A 16,732-nucleotide genomic window follows, 5' to 3' on the forward strand; every position below is an offset into this window, starting at 1 on the left:
ACTTAACCGCTGCGCCAACGGGCCAGCCCCCACCCCCCCCCCCCAGCCAATTTTAATTTTGAAAGGAAATGGGTAAAAACCCCACAATCCCATCTTTTTTTTGCACAAGAATGTAATTAAAATAAAAGACATTTGTTCCTAACAGCTATTTTTCTACTTAAAGTGATGGTATGTTCCTAATGTAATTTTCAGTTAAAAACAAATGTTAGATTTCAATAAAATAGCAGGATTACAAGCCTGTCTTTTAATTAAAACAATACTAAAAACTGATACTTAAAAATATCTGAAAGGATGCACACCAAAATGTTATTAGTGGTTATCTTTGAATGGTGGAGTAATAGGTATTTTAAAGATCATTTTAGCATATCTGCATTTTATAATTTTCTACAGTGAACATGAATTATCTTTGCAAAAAAATACATTTAAAACAAATGATAGGGCCAGCCCCAGTGGCCTAGTGGTTCAGTTCAGCAGACTTTGCTTCAGTGGCCCAGGGTTCAGTTCCTAGGTGCGGATTTAACCCACTCTATAGGCAAACCACTGTGCTGGCGGCCCACATACTAAAAAATAGAGGCAGACTGGCATGGATTTAGCTCAGGGCAAATCTTCTTTAGGAAAAAAAAATGACAAAGCCAAATATTAGTCTACTGAGTCAGTCACTTCCATTCAAAGATTTAGTGTGATGAGCAGTTTTTTAATTAAACCGTTTATACCTAGAAAGAGAAACCACCAAGGAGTAAACCCTACCACGGAGCCTTCATGGTAGTTCAACTCAGGACACAAAGGATGGTTTAAAAAATAAACACAACCATTGAGTTAGTATTAAAAAATCACATTTTTACATTTCTGAGTATTAAATGAAAGTAACATTGGTTAAAGTATCTGGCAAACAGAAGGCACCTAATAAATGTTTGATTCTCAAACTGAATGACTTTGCCAAATGAAAGTGACAAAAGCATCCATACATATGTAACTATTTTATAACAAACAAGTGTAAATTGTTTCACAGATCCTTTTAATGACTAGTATTTCATCCTTAAGATAACAGTTCTTTAACCCTTAGGAAAGGATTGCTCTTGAAATACTTATAAGGCACTGAAATAGATGCACACATACCATTATTGTCAACACAATAAAATGTAACAAAAAATATTCTGAATGAGAAGTATACAAAATAAATAAGATCATTTTATAACCCAGATAAGGCATAGTAATTTAACGAATAAATTAAAATCTGTAAAATTAGAAATGTACTTCTATATATCAGCCCTAACAATGATTTTCAAGAAACTGATAAATGAATTTTGAAATAACTTAGGTCAAATTGTACTCCACACCTAAGATGCTTATTTTCCAGTTTGCCTTCCCTTGCCAAATTCAGTTTATGTTTTCTAAAGTCAATATGTTTTGAGTATTCTACACATTGACTTTACAATTTTAAACTTTCGGGTAAAAAGCTTTATCCGGTGATTCTCCTTTTAGAAAACCTCTGAGATTATTCACATTAATGAGTTTTCAGTTACAAAAACGAAGGTTATTGCTGATGACAGCTCTTTCTCTATAGGAACTTATCGGGGTGTATTCTATATGTACACACAAGAAAACCTCCAAAGTGTCCACCGGTTAAATACTTACAAAATGGAAAATTCACAAAGGAGGCTTTTCCATAGGTACAAGAAAATTATTTCCAAGAGACCCCTTTATCAAAATATATGAAGTATCACATATTGAGTATAATTTTGCAAATGAAAAGTATAAAAGCCTTCATGGTAGGCCTATGTGAAAGATTTTCTTACAGATTCTTGAAAATATATTAACAATCATGTCATGCTATCTTCTATCCGAAAGAGAAGTTCACTGATTTTACCATCCTCTCATTTTTCTAAGAATGCCATTATTTTTGTTTCACCAGAGAAGGCTCTGCCACAGCTATAAATGTTACTGACAATCAATATTTTCTATTATGTATCTGTTCATTTCTGAGAGTAAATGACAAAAGGAAAAGGCTCTCCTTTGTCCTCTCTTCCTAATAAAAAGATAGGCCTCTATGATGTGGAAGGCTGGGAGCTAGAAAATGAAGCACTGCCAGGTCATCTAGTTCCCTGTTATTTCCCTTTTGTTATTCCTGAGCATTTAATAAAAGCCTCATTTAAACGTTCCAGCCTCTTCTCAGCTGTGCTTAGAAAAGATTAAGCATAGGTTTATGCCATGCTTAGTTCAGAGTTACAGGGGAACAGTCTAAGAACAAACAGTGAGGGCCGAGGACAAAACTGAAGGGTCTAGCAGCCCCATTTCAGAGGAATCTTTCACTGTCCAAGGGGAAGTAGGTTTCATTTTCTTAGGGTGGAAGCTTAGCACAGCATTTCCCAAAGACTGGTTCTTCTACTACATAACTAAGAATCACTGGAAGTTCAAAATGCAGAGATCTGCGAGCCATCCCAGATACAATGAATCAGGATGCGTCTGGGCGGCAGGCACAGACAGGCAGGTATTCTGAAAAGCTTTCTAAGCGATTCCTACACGAAGGCTTGAGATCATTGTGAACCACCGCTTTGTAAGAATGGTTCTTTCAGGGGGTCCACAAGGTCAAAACTATTTTCATCATCATACTAACACGTTGTTTGCTTTTTTCCCCAGTTTCTGATAAATGTACAGTGACGTTTATCAGAGGCTACAAGATCTGTGATACCGCAACAGATTGAATGTAGAAGCAGATAGGAGGTTCCATCTGTCTTCTTTAAGTCAGACAGTAAAGATGCTTGCAAAAAAAGGAATACAATGCCACTTTTCTCACTAAATCTTTTTGTATGGAAAATACACATTTTTCATAAAAATGTTTATATTAACATGTGTTTATTATTTTAATGAATATTTTATAACTTTTTAATTTTTATTTTTAATATAACATATTTAACCCACATAAACAAAAAGTTTTGAGACCAAAAGTTTGAGAAGTGCTCTTCCCAGCAGACATCCAGTGCCCGGCGAACGCCACTGCTGACGGGCACAGCCACTTAGTTCCTGGGCACACTCAATGTGTACTTCACTTCAAATTTGATTCAACAGATCATTTGTAAAAACCTTCTTAAACTTATTTTCAGGCAAGGGAATTTAATCGGACAGCGAAACAGTGAAGCCTAACCAGTTTTAGTTAAAAGTTTAAGATATGAAGCATGTTTCCCTTGGTCACATCAGAATGTGATAAATAATCTTTAATGTATACACAGGTTGCTCTGATGTATGGAAGAGAAAACCATACTTTACATGACACATTTTAAAAATATTAATTAGTAATGTGACAACACAGCATCAAATTCTAAGTGAGAGGTGGCAAGTGAATGAATGACTTACTCCAAATGTTAGCTTAGAACAAATACCTAATTTTTGAAAGAAAATAAAATAGGAGAGGAACTGGGCTTCCTGGAGAGAAAAGAATTTTTTAAAAATTGCACTTTTTGAAAATGTAGAAAGGTGAGTAGGCAGATTAGCAGTGACATTATACTAAGCTACACAATTTTATTGTTAAGTGAAAATACATCATAGATACTACTGCCAAGTTGCTATTTGAGTATATCTTGCCGTTAGAGAAGACAGATTGAGAACACTCTGAGGTTTAGGCAAAGCTGTGGGGAAAGCAGTTCCTTCAGCTTTTTGATTGTATCTCAAGTATGAAATGACTATAATGATGCATTTAACCTTCCAGATATAATTTTTAAAGGTATTGCTATTTTAAAAATCTGAGACAGCTAATATTTAATTAAATCACTGCTGTTTGGAAACAATGTTCGAATGAATGATGCTGTGAAGATATTCGCTTGTTTATATCATATTAAGATTCTCAATGATACAGCTATTTAATATATCTTATGTTGAATAATTGGTATTTAAAAATAAGTATATTTTTCTTTCTGAGTAACCTTTTGGAGAAAGTGCATTGAGTATGGTTTCCAGTCATAGTTGACTTTCCTAACTTGTACTCATTTAAAAATCTTCTCATGAGGAGGGAGTTAGACAGCACTCAAACCAAAAGTCCAGTGAATCTCACTCTTCCTTTCCCCCATTTTGGTTTGCATGTCCACTTAAAACCATCATTTCTCTGCAAACTTTCCACTTAGTGTATCAAAAATCAACGTTAGGAAAGTTCTCTAAAAGGTTCCGCGGTTTTTTGGAGTCTCTGAATGATCACAGCGTTCTGTAAGTCCGCTTCCTCCAGTGTGAGTGTTTCATCTAGCAATCTGAGGAAAGGAAGAGCCGTTGCCAGGGAAAAGGGAGGACTTCTTTGCGATCCTTGGTATTTTTCGATGAAGTCTTTGATGTGGCTTATCCTGTAAAACAGCACAAACTATTAATATAATTCTATGAAACCTGAATTGGCTAATTTAAGGTAATAACTTGTGAAGATATCTAGCTATGTTAATACACAGAACAGTCAAATTACGCTGACAGAACTGATCATTTGGGCTATGTTTTAAAGGTTGATCCTCGATGATAATAAGGAATTACTATTAATTATCTTAGGGGTGACCCGGGTATTATGGTTACATTTTTAAAGAGTACTTATCTTTGAGAGACATACTGAAATATATATAAATGAAACTATATGAAGTCTGGGATTTGCTTAAAAATAGTTCAGTGGAAACTAAGTAATGGATCATATTACATCTTCTCTTTGATTTTGTATACATCTAAAATTTCTATAATAGAAAGTTTATGTATCTACATATTTAGCTCTGAATGGATCAGAATTGTCCACCCAGTAATCTCACACAGATGCAGGTTGTATGCCTTATACATCAGGTCATGCTGTGCCTCAAATCCAATTAGGAAAATTCTTAACTCAGTGCATATAGGATTTCAGTTAGTATAATGAAAACTATAATGTAATATATCATTGCAATCTTGAAGGTAGCTCAAAGTTATGTTCACACAAGTCTGTGTGTGTATTTAGAGAAGAAGCACACATATGTGGTTCATCAAAACTAAGATGGCACTGGGGCCGGCCCTGTGGCCAAGCAGTTGAGTTTGCGCTCTCCGCTTCACCAGCCCAGGGTTTCACCAGTTCAGATCCTGGGTGCAGACCTAGCACTGCTCATCAGGCCATGCTGAGGTGGCGTCCCACATGCCACAACTAGAAGGACCCACAACTAAAATACATAACTATGTACTGGGGGGCTTTGGGGCAAAGAAGGAAAAATAAAAAATGAAATCTTTAAAAAGAAACAAACCTAAGATGCCATTGATTTTAAGACACATCATTTTACATATTACTAAAAGAAAAGAATGATTGTGACAAACTATTTTCTTAACACTTGGGATTTTTATTTTATATTTATTGAAAGAGCACTTTTAACTTAATTTCACATAAACATTTATCAAATCACTCATGTGCTTCCATAATCTAAGAGAATAAAATGGTTAAGCCGTTCCTAATACTTGAACATTACTCAGACTCAGATCCACTGAATCACTTTTGATTTGGTCATTAATGTACATGTTTTCCCACATAATACACACCCTCTGCTTCATCAGATGTGTTGGTGATATAGAATTTCTTTTAAAAAAGTGCTCCACTACTGTCTCTGGGATTTTTTCATCCAGCTGACACTCGTTCTGCATGTTTTGATGCAGCCACAGCAAAGACAACTGTCATGATTGCCATATGGCCAACAATGGATTATAAGCTGCATCCCCATCTTAGAGATGCTAAAATGTGAAAAATATTGCAACTCAGAATGAATGAAATACAGTATATCACCCAAAGACACAATTCTTCCATTCAATCTATTCACTAAAAGTCACTAATTGCCACTCTATTAAACCTGTGCGGGTTACCAAAAAAGTCTAGGACATGGTCCAGTGTATTTATTTGGGTACCAAAAACTGGATAACTACAGGCTAACACTTATGGCAAAGAATATAAAAAGTAAGAAAACAGAAAGGAACTGCGCAGTCAAAACTGAAAATGTATACTGTCGTCTCTGTGATACCATTAAGAGAACAAAGAAATGTAAATCTAAAAAGCTTTAAGATGATGAAAAAATAATTAATACCAACACTGTTAAACTCAAAAGGAGGCAAGAAAGAGGAATACAGAATAAAAAGCCATGGGGTAAAGAGAAAACAAACATCAAGATGGTAGCCTTGGGGCCGGCCCAGTGGCACAGTGGTTGGGTTCCTACGATCTGCTTCAGCGGCCTGGGGTTCAAGGGTTGGGATCTCGGGTGCGGACATGACACTGCTTGGCAAGCCATGCTGTGGCAGGTGTCCCACATATAAAGTAGAGGAAGATGGGCACGGATGTTAGCTCAGGGCCAGTCTTCCTCAGCAAAAAGAGGATTGGCAGCAGATGCTGGCTTAGGGCTCATCTTCCTCAAAAAAAAAAAAAAAAAGATGGTAGCCTTAAACCCACCTAGTTGGGGATATCACATTATCATTGTAAAAAGTGAACTAAACATGCCAATTTAAAAACAAAGCCTGATTAATGTTCACTTAACAGATACTATTGGCCAGTCAAAGCTTTTTAAACTCTTCAATAATTCAGGGGAAAAAAATCTAGGTGGCTATTTGTTATTGAAATGTCAGAAGTATTTTTCTAGACAAGAAGTTGAGATTAAAATATTTTATTTCCCTAAAAAGAAACAAGCTTGGACCTGAACGACAACTCCTCTCTTCCATTTTCCACATGTTTAGTTTGCCCTCCTTTCATCTGAAAGGAATTTGGGTCACGGAAGAACCTTCCAGGGCACTATTTTAAACATATGCTTCTTCCATTATTGTGATGATCAGCTCTATATTGTAGCTGCCTAGGGTGGTTTTGACATTTAGAAATAATATCAGAGAAAGGCGCTGAAGAGAGCCAGACACACAGAAAGCACTTGGTAGATGGTGGCTACAAACAAAGCCAAACACAACAGGGACCAAAACACTGTTAGCGTGGACACAAGAACCACACGCAAATAATTACTCACAAGAAACCTCTCTTAATACACAGACACAGATAAATCTATAGCTAAACCGAAATTAAAAGGAAAGGAGAGAGATACCGTGCAAATGCTCATCACAAGGAAACTAGAGTGAGCGCATCAGGCAAAGGAAATTTCAAAACAAAACCATCAGGGACTAAAAGGGACACTTCTTAGTGCTACAAAGGTCAATTAATCAGAAAAAACACAACAATTTTATCTGTGTACGAACCTTAGTAAAAGCTTGTTAAAAGCTTTAACACATATAAAGTAAATGTTGACAGAAACAAAGGAGAAATAGACAAATCTCAAAAACATAATATTGAGCAAAAAAAGAAAAGGTGTAGTAGAACACACAAAATATGATTCCATTCATACCAAGTTAAAAAAAAGCAAAAGTGCCCTTTCCTTTCCTTTCTGAACATTTCAGACAAAAATTCATTAGTAGGGCAGAACACAGGAGGCATCCAGGCCAGAAACAAGAGGGAGCTGTGGTGGCCTAGCACCAGGAATCGGAGTCCAAGCAGAGTGAGGAAGGCATCCGCCCAGGAAAGCTCCCATCTGCAGTGTCCCAGCCCGACCAGCATGAGAAGGGTGTTCAGGCAGAGGCAGTGAGGCGGGCTGATCAGAGCAGGAGCAGCGTTAGGAGGGCATCCACATAGAAAAGCTGTCCAGGGCAGAGGTTCAGAAGCAAAGCGGGCTGGGAAATATATCCAAGTTGAGGGCCGGGGCAAAGGTGGCACAGAGCAGGCTGTTGCAAGCAGAGTAAAAAGAGCATTCAGACGGAGGAGTGGACAACTGCACTGTGTCAGAACCAGAAAGAGAGAAGGGAGTGTTCAACTGTGGGTGGGGAGGAGAGGCAGCACAGTGTGTCAGAGCCCCAGCAGGAAGAGAAGGGATCTACATGGCACTCAACAAGGAGTTAAAGCCCAAGGAGGGTGAAGAAGGCTTCCATATGGGGGAGGGGGAAGCAGTGGAAAAAGGAAACTGGTAACATACAGGAGAACTGATCAATAAATAAATATGTTGGGGCCAGCTCGGTGGCCCAGCGGTTGAGTTTGCATGTTCCGCTTCTCAGTGGCCTGGGGTTTGCCGGTTCGGACCCCAGGTGCGGACATGGCACCACTTGGCAGACCATACTGTGGTAGGTGTCCCACATATAAAGTAGAGGAAGATGGGCATGGATGTTAGCTCAGGGCCAGTCTTCCTCAGCAAAAAGAGGAGGATTGGCAGCAGTTAGCTCAAGACTAATCTTTCTCAAAATAAATAAATAAATAAATGTGTTAAGAATAATTGGAGCCAGGCTTCTCACTGTGGGAGAAGTTATTTACAAATATAGAAATGGGAAAACTAGAATAAATCCTGTGGTGGTGGATTGAAATTGGAGGTAGCAATGTGAACTCATGGTTTTCAATATGCAAAGATATAGAAATACAGATGTAAATGTATTTCTATATGTGTACATACACGCATGTATGTATGCATACGTGTGTGTGCATAGACATCTGTAGCTCTGTCCTCTTCAAAGGGCCTGGGAGGGGTGGCATCCAAAAAAGCAGTAAGTATATCTAGTACCCAGATCCTGGCTTCTCAATACCATTGCCACTAAAACAACCAGAACTTCTTAAAAAAGTATAAAACAAACCTGAAAAAAAATTTTATGGCAGAAAACAAGGAAATGCTCAAAGAATGATGGGAACATGTCAAAAGTCTAAAGGAGGACCCACTAAGTGTATCTGGGACAATTTGAGCATTAAAATAAATAATGTTGGTAAGAGATTATAACCTATTATATTAAGTAAAACAGGAAACCCTGAGTGGATACAGATATAAATAAATAGATGAATAAATTTGATGTCTTAGGAAGCACAGGATAATTATGCAATTTCAAGCTTCTTCCCTACAAAATACATATTAATTACAAAGAGAAAAAGAATAACCTCACAGTGAAGGAGCTTGGCAGATACCACTTAAATCTAGTGAGCAAATTTAACATCGTCATAATGGGACAAAATATAAATGACACCACCTGATAGACTGCAATGAGAGGCAAAAGCATCACTTCTGTGCTATTCCTGCCAAAATTAGCGACCTAAATATAATCATGAAAAACTATTTTTTTGAAAGATTTTATTTTTCCTTTTTCTCCCCAAAGCCCCCCAGTACATAGTTGTATACTTTTAGTTGTGGGGGCCTTTTAGTTGTGGCATGTGGGACGCCACCTCAGCATGACCTGATGAGCGGTGCCATGTCCGCGCCCAGGATCCAGACCAGTGAAACCCTCAGCTGCCACAGCAAAGAAAGAGAACTTAACCACTCAGCCATGGGGGCGGCCCCATGAAAAACTAACAAATTAAAAAAATTGGCCTGTAACTTTAAAAGGTTATGAAAATCAAGGCAAGACTGAGGGACTCTTATCTGAAACTGAGACACAACAATGTCTGAATGCAATGTCTGATTTTGAAAAGCATTTGGGTATGAGGGATGATATTAGATTAAACGGCAAATCTTGAATAGGGTCTGAATACTAGTTGGTAGAAGTGTATCAATGTTAAATTGCCATCTAAAGATGGCTGAAGTGTGGTTATGTGAGATAATGTCCCTGTTGGTAGGACATGTACACTGAGGTATTCTGAGTCATGGGTCATCAGATTGCCAACTTACTCTTGAATGGTTAGGAAAAAAGTTCCTTATACCCTTCTGTATGTCTACAATTATTTGAAAATTTTAATTATTTGAAAATGAGGAAACAATTCAGTATTTTTAAGGGATGTATATGTACTTGGTAAAACTATGAATAGAAGCAAAAAATGATGAACATGAAATTAGAATAGTTTATCTTGTACACAAAGGGAAAGTGATATGATCAGGGAAAGGCACATAAGGTATACTGGCATATGTTTTGAGCTAGATGGTGCATATATGCTTATTTTATTATTATTTTAATTTATTATTAATTATATAATATATAATATATTTATTATTAATTTAATAACTATTTTATACAGTATACATCTTTGATTATATGTATACTGTATCCCCCCAAAATTTTTAAATGCTTTTAAATAAAGGTGGAAACCTATATACAGTATGTTTCTACTTTTAATTAAAATTTTTTTTTTTAAGATTGGCATCTGAGCTAACATCTGTTGCCAATCTTCTTTTTTTTGTTGTTGTTCTTTCCTCTTCTTCTCCCCAAAGCCCCTCAGTACACAGTTGTGTATTCTAGCTGTAGGTCCTTCTGGCTGTGCTATGTGGGACGCCGCCTCAGTGTGGCACAATGAGTAGTGCCACGACCGCACCCAGGATCTAAACCAGTGAAACCCTGGGCTGTTGAAGCAGAGTGTGCGAACTTAACCACTCGGCCAAGGGGCTGGCCCCTCTACTTTTAATTAAAATTTTAAAAAATTTTAAGAAGAGATAAAAGACTGGAAAAATCCAAACTGATAATAGTGATTATCTCTGGGTGATGGAATTTAAATTGACTTCAATTTCTTTCAAAACTTTTCTGTATTTTCATTCTTTTTCTACAATTAACATAAAAATATGCACATAATGCTAATGATAGATTTTAAAACATATTAAAAATAATTCTTTTAAAAGTTACATATCTCAACAGAAAAAGTAATCAAATGATAAGAATGATAATTCATAAAATAAGACTGTAAGTGCTCCATTAATGTTCAAGAATTTCCACAGTCATGATATATTATGTTCAGAGAACTATTTATTAAGATCCTTAGTTCTTAAAAACAACCGTTGAGTCAACTAAAAAGAAGAAACAAATTTAAACTTAGGGAAAAAAATCAGACAAATAATGGAATGGAAGAAGACTCACCTATGAGAAATATTAAATTTCTGGACAATTCTTTTCCCATTGGCTAACCAGATCTGTATATTAGTGATGGGTTCCAGGTGGTTTAGTGGGACAGTAGACAAACTGTTTTTATTTTCAACTTCAAAACTCTTTGCTTTAGATACAATTTTTGGTGTGGCACTAAGAAAATCCAGACAACAAAATCAGATGCATGCTTTTTCATTAAACAGAACTTAATCATTAAACAACTACTATAAAAATTTTACATTAAGTACAGCTTTTAGAAAGATTTTAGTAAGTCAAAGCTTTATTTCCTCAATAACAACATAAAGATATTAATATTAGTTATACCCATGATATATGGTGATTGCAGGAATCTAAAGAAATTATGCATATCCTAGTTTTGTAAGCTTGTAGAGTGCTACAGAAGTATGTGGTGAGTAGTAGATTTGAATAGTGCCTTACAGAATATACAACTTTATAGGGTTGCTAGATAATGGACTTTACGTCTATCTACTCCCCAGGTTAAAATTTCTAAGAGAAATTATCAATTCTCTATAGAGATTAGCCCTTGTGTTACAAAGGGAAAAAAAACAGAAACAAAGTATTTTCTGATCATTCTGAAAGTCACTTCTAGATATTTTTATATGCGTGGGTGAATATGTATATACCTTACCAACATGAATAATTAATACATAAGAATTCATTAAAAAAGTGATCTCATATCTAACCTCTTTGCATATTCTGTGATAAGGCATAGATAGGACGAAGATCACAAATGTGAAAATAACTGAAGGCTTTGATTCTGATACTAACTCTATGAGGCATTCTTCCATTTTTATTACCTGAAAATTCAGATACTTATCATAGAACACAATGTTGAAGGCACTGGTAACTATAAAATGGAAAAGCTAGCACAGGTACTCTGTAACACTAACGGCAAAGCTCAAGAGTTGGGTAAAAGGGAGAAAAAAATGATTCATCCATCCAATTTTGCCTAATGTCCTCAATAAGCCAGGCCCTTTTGATTTGATAAAATCAAAAAAGTCTCCGTGACTTTTTAGTATAGTGACAGCATATGTTAATTTACATTAAGGTAAACATGACTTAGGAGTCCTTATAAAAGTCAATATGAAAAATCTCACTTCCAATGGGAGAAAGAATAAGCTTTCTGTACATGGTCTACATGGTAAAATAATGACAGGCTGAATATTATTAGTCAAGCCTCTGCTTATGGAAAGGACAGATCACGAGACCACTCACCTTCCCAGTCTGTGGCCCTGGCCTGAGAAGGGCTGGAACACAGGCTTCGTTGACATACATACTTCGTTTTTTTTATCTTCAACTTTAACATCCACTTCCTCTTTATCAAAAATTCCCTGTAATTCCAAAGGCAATTCCCTTGGAAGGTAAAGAAAGAAAGGGATAAAGCTCCCAATATGTTTTTTCTTTCTCGGAAAAACATCTTCTGTATGCAAAAAGAACTGAATAACATATAGAAGTAAGAGGCATATAATATTCTTTACAATAAAAATAAATGTATTTAAAATGATACAGTTAAATAATAAGAATACCAAAAATCAAGAACAATAGAGTAATTTTTAAGACTACAAATTCATGAGCGGCTTGAGTAATTCAAAAGTCCCTAGAATAGTACTAAAAGTCACGAAATATTTGATGACTATATCTTGCTAAATTTAAACAATTTGATCATTTCTATAGGTGTCTGAATAGGACTAATAATGTGATAGAAAACTCAAGCTCTCATTTCAATTTTTTAAATGAAAATAGAAATTGACCCTGGAAACAACAAACAAAATAAAGTACAAAACATGTTAGAACTTTGAAAAATATTTTCACATTTCATCCTCCTAACAGCGATTCAAGTAATATAATTAGGACTTGGACTCGGTCTGGGGCTCTGTCTAGTGTACCACAGATGCCTCTCTTCTGAACAAGATAAACTTCAGACAAGCAGGGACCACAGCTGTTTTACTCGCAAACATACTTCAATCCCAAGAACAGGGACTGGCGCCCAGCATGACTTGGATAGATATCTGTTGGATCTTATGACCTTTTAAAGGGAGGGTCTTTTCTAACGAGCACTTGAAAGTTTACAATATCATGGAATATACTTGACATACAAGCAACGAACTTCCATGGGGAAATTTTTAACAAATTTCAACAAACTGCTATAAAATAACTGATTTTTCCAATATCTGAAATAATACAAATTCATATTGCATATACTTATGATTTGTGTACTTTTCTGTATATGTCATACTTCAAAAGTTTTTATTGAAGAATAAGAAATACATGCTTGTTCTTAAAAAATAAGTCGTAAAAAAATATAAACACAAGTCAACTTAGATAGTGATAGTCCAGGGCCGGCCCCATGACCAAGTGGTTAAGTTCACGTGCTCCGCTTTGGTGGCCCAGGGTTTCACCGGCTCCAATCCCAGGGGCAGACATGGCACCGTTCATCAGGCCACGCTGAGGCGGCATCCCACATGCCACAACTAGAAGGACCGACAACTAAAAATACACAACTATGTACTGGGGGGACTTTGGGGAGAAAAAGGAAAAATAAAATCTCTTAAAAAAAAAAAAAAACAGAAAAACCCAAAGTGATAGTCCTTATAATCTCATTCTCACTTTAATAGAAAACGTTGGTGTAGCGTCTCCTAGATTTTCTCTATACATACAGTAAAATTCCATATAATTATTTTATTTTTTCCACAGATGGTATTAATCCATATACACTATTCTATATTCTGCAAACTGCCTTCTTTTTAATTCTTTTTAAGCAATATAGATAGAAATCTTCTCATTTTAGTATATGGATATGTCATTCATTTTTATCAAATAAACACTATTATTCTGTTATAAAGTATATCAAACGGTACAAACATAAAATATTCTTTCCATTTTTTTCTCACTGCTTTGTAAGAACTGTGTATATATTTCATTTCCATGATATATGTATAACAAGTCTTCCCAGTTTGGCATTCGTCTTTTGACTGTACATAGTGTTCTTTGGCATATATAAGATTTTAATATTTACACAATCGAATTTCTCCATCTTTCTTATACTGCTTCTGGGATTCATGCCAACTGTAGCTATTATGTAACAACATGGATGAATATCCCAAAGTAAGCTGAGCAGACACAACAAACACATTCCATTTACATAAGGTTCACAAAACAGATAAAACGAAATTACAGTGTTTAGAGTCACATGCTAACATGGTACAACTATAAAGAAAAGCAAAGAAAAAATTACTATTAAAGTCAGGATAGCATTACTCCTGTGACAGTCCTACCAAAAATGTGTAATCTTAATCTTATGAGGACAAAATCAGATAAATCTGAACTGACAGTCATTATATATAATTCAGGCCCATAATCTTCAAGTGCCAAGGTCATAAAAAATAAAAAAATCACAGAAAACTGAGGAGCCATTTCATTCTCAAGGGGACTAAAGAGACATAACATCTAAATGCAATGTGTGATCCCGAATTGGATGCTTTCGCTATAAATAACAATATTAAGACCAGTGGTGAAACTTGGAGTCTGAGGATTAAATGGCAGTAATATATCAACAGACAGCTGCATTGTGGCTATACAGGAAAATGTCCTTGCTTACAGGAAATACACACTAAAATATTCAGGATGAGGCGGCACCACTTTAGCAACTTACTCTCAAATGGCTTTAGGAAAAAAGTTCTTCCAAGTTTTTTAAAGTTTGAAAAAAATTCGAAATTAATTATACATTAAAAAGCAATTTGAAATCTGTATTTACATTATATATACAAACATATATATGTGTATCTATCTATTGAAAATTGGTTAGATATAGAATACTACTGACCCTTCTGAAATAAAGACTGACCAAAATAAGTGCTTTGCACCATAAATTGATGTCACATGTAGAAATGTGCGCTAAGGAGAGATGCCATGGGATAGAAAGTTAATGTTATGTATGTTTTTTGGAAAGCAGAAGCATGGATATGAGCATCAATAGCTGAAAGAATGTTCATGCTTTTTATTCATTTTCTTTCCAGCAATCTATCCTGAAAGAGTAATCAGAGATATTGGTCAAAATTTAAATACGATTATTAAAAAAATAGGAAAAACATCTTCAAGGCCTTGGATTAGCTGCTGGTTTCTTAGACATGACACCAGAAGCAAAAGTGACAAAAGAAAAAAATAGATAAATCAGACCTCATCAAAATTAAAAACTTTTGTGCTTCAAAGGACATCAAGAAAACGAAAAGACAACACAAAGAATGGGAGAAAATATTTAAAATCATATATCTGATAAGGGACTTGTATACACAATATATAAAGAACTCTTACAACTCAACAAAAAGGCAAATAAATCAATTTAAAAAATAGGCAAAGAAGGCTGGCCCCATGGTCTAGTGGTTAAGTTGGGTGCACCCCACTTTGGCAGCCCAGATTTGGTTCCTAGGTGTAGACCTACCCCTCTTGTTGGTGGCCATGCTATGGCGGTGACCCACATACAAAATAGAGGAAGACTGGCCCAAATGTTAACTCAGGGCAAACCTTCCTCAAGCAAAATGAGGAAGGTTGGCAACAGGTGTTAGCTCAGGGCTATTCATCCTCAGCAAAAAAAAAGAAAAGAGAAAAAATAGGCAAAGAAAAAAGAATGGAAGAAGGATTTGAATAGACATTTCTTCAAAGATATACACGTGGCCAATAAGTACACGAAAACATGCGCAACATCTCTAGTCATCAGGGAAATGCAAACCAAAACCACAATGAGATACCACTTCACATCCACTGGGATAGCTATAATTTTAAAAAACAGACACTAACAAGTCTTGGCCAGGATGTGGAAAAATTGGAACTCTCATACACTGCTGATGAGAATGTAAAATGGTGCAGCCAACTTTGGGATACAGTTTGGCAGTTATTTGTAAAATTAAACATAGAGTTAATGACAATTCCACTCCCAGACCTGAGAGAACTGAAAACATGTCCACGGAAAAACTTGTACACAAATCTTCAAAGCAGCATTATTCATAATAGCCAAAATGTGGAAATGACCCAAATGTCTATCCACTGATAAACGGATAAATTACACGTGGTATACCCATACAATGCAACACTCTTGGGCAATAAAAAGGAATGAAGGAGAAAGCTACAACACGGATGAACTTTGAAAACATTATGCTGAGTCAAGTCAGATATAAAAAGGATTCTATTTATACGCAATATCCAAAATAGGCAAATCCAGAGAGACAAAGTAGATTATGAGTTTTGTAGGGCTGTGGGGAAAGGAAAATGGAGAGGGACTGTTAGTAGGAGGTTTCTTTTTGGGGTGATAAAAATGTTCTGGAATTAATAGCCCTGATGGCTGTACAACTCTGTGAATACACTAAAAAATACTGAAATGTACACTTCAAAGGGATGATTTTTATGATAGGTTAATTATATCTAAATATAACTATTATTTTAAAAAATATTTAAATATGAGGATAGTCAAGACAACTTTAATACTGCTAAATTAAGGAATAGCCTAAATTGCCAACAACTAAAAGTACATATAAAAATTACGAGTCATCATTGTGATAAAATAATATGCAGACATATTCAAACATTTCAAGGTAAATTCAAAACTCTTTTTTTAAAAAATATGTATGTATATTATATGTGAATCTATGCACAGAAAATGCCAGAATGAATTTCAACAAAAATGTTAACAGCAGTTACTTTTTTTTTTAAAGATTTTTCATTTTTCCTTTTTCTCCCCAAAGCCCCCGGGTACACAGTTGTGTATTTTTAGTTCTGAGTCCTTCTAGTTGTGGCATGTAGGACGCCGCCTCAGTTTGGCCTGATGAGCGGTGCCATGTCTGTGCCCAGAATCCAAACCAGTGAAACCCTGGGCCGACCGAAGCAGAGCAAATGAACCTAACCACTTGGCCAC

At 35.8% G+C, this 16,732-nt stretch overlaps 1 protein-coding gene across 3 annotated transcripts in view; it reads right to left on the minus strand.

Annotated features, from left to right (window-relative positions):
• Positions 1–811: 811 nt before the first annotated feature.
• Positions 812–16,732, minus strand: part of UBXN2A (UBX domain protein 2A) — a 40,519-nt gene continuing 24,598 nt past the window's right edge. For all 3 annotated transcript variants that reach the window (XM_046662475.1, XM_046662474.1, XM_046662476.1), the window contains exons 5-7: positions 12,043–12,180; positions 10,801–10,959; positions 812–4,325 (exon numbers count right to left, since the gene is read on the minus strand). In XM_046662475.1, coding sequence (XP_046518431.1) covers positions 4,133–4,325; positions 10,801–10,959; positions 12,043–12,180 — 490 coding nt within the window. In that variant the 3' untranslated portion in view covers positions 812–4,132. The remainder of the gene's footprint in view (positions 4,326–10,800; positions 10,960–12,042; positions 12,181–16,732) is intronic.

The sequence above is a fragment of the Equus quagga genome, chromosome 5 (assembly GCF_021613505.1).
Source record: "Equus quagga isolate Etosha38 chromosome 5, UCLA_HA_Equagga_1.0, whole genome shotgun sequence".
Classification (NCBI taxonomy): Eukaryota; Metazoa; Chordata; class Mammalia; order Perissodactyla; family Equidae; genus Equus; species Equus quagga.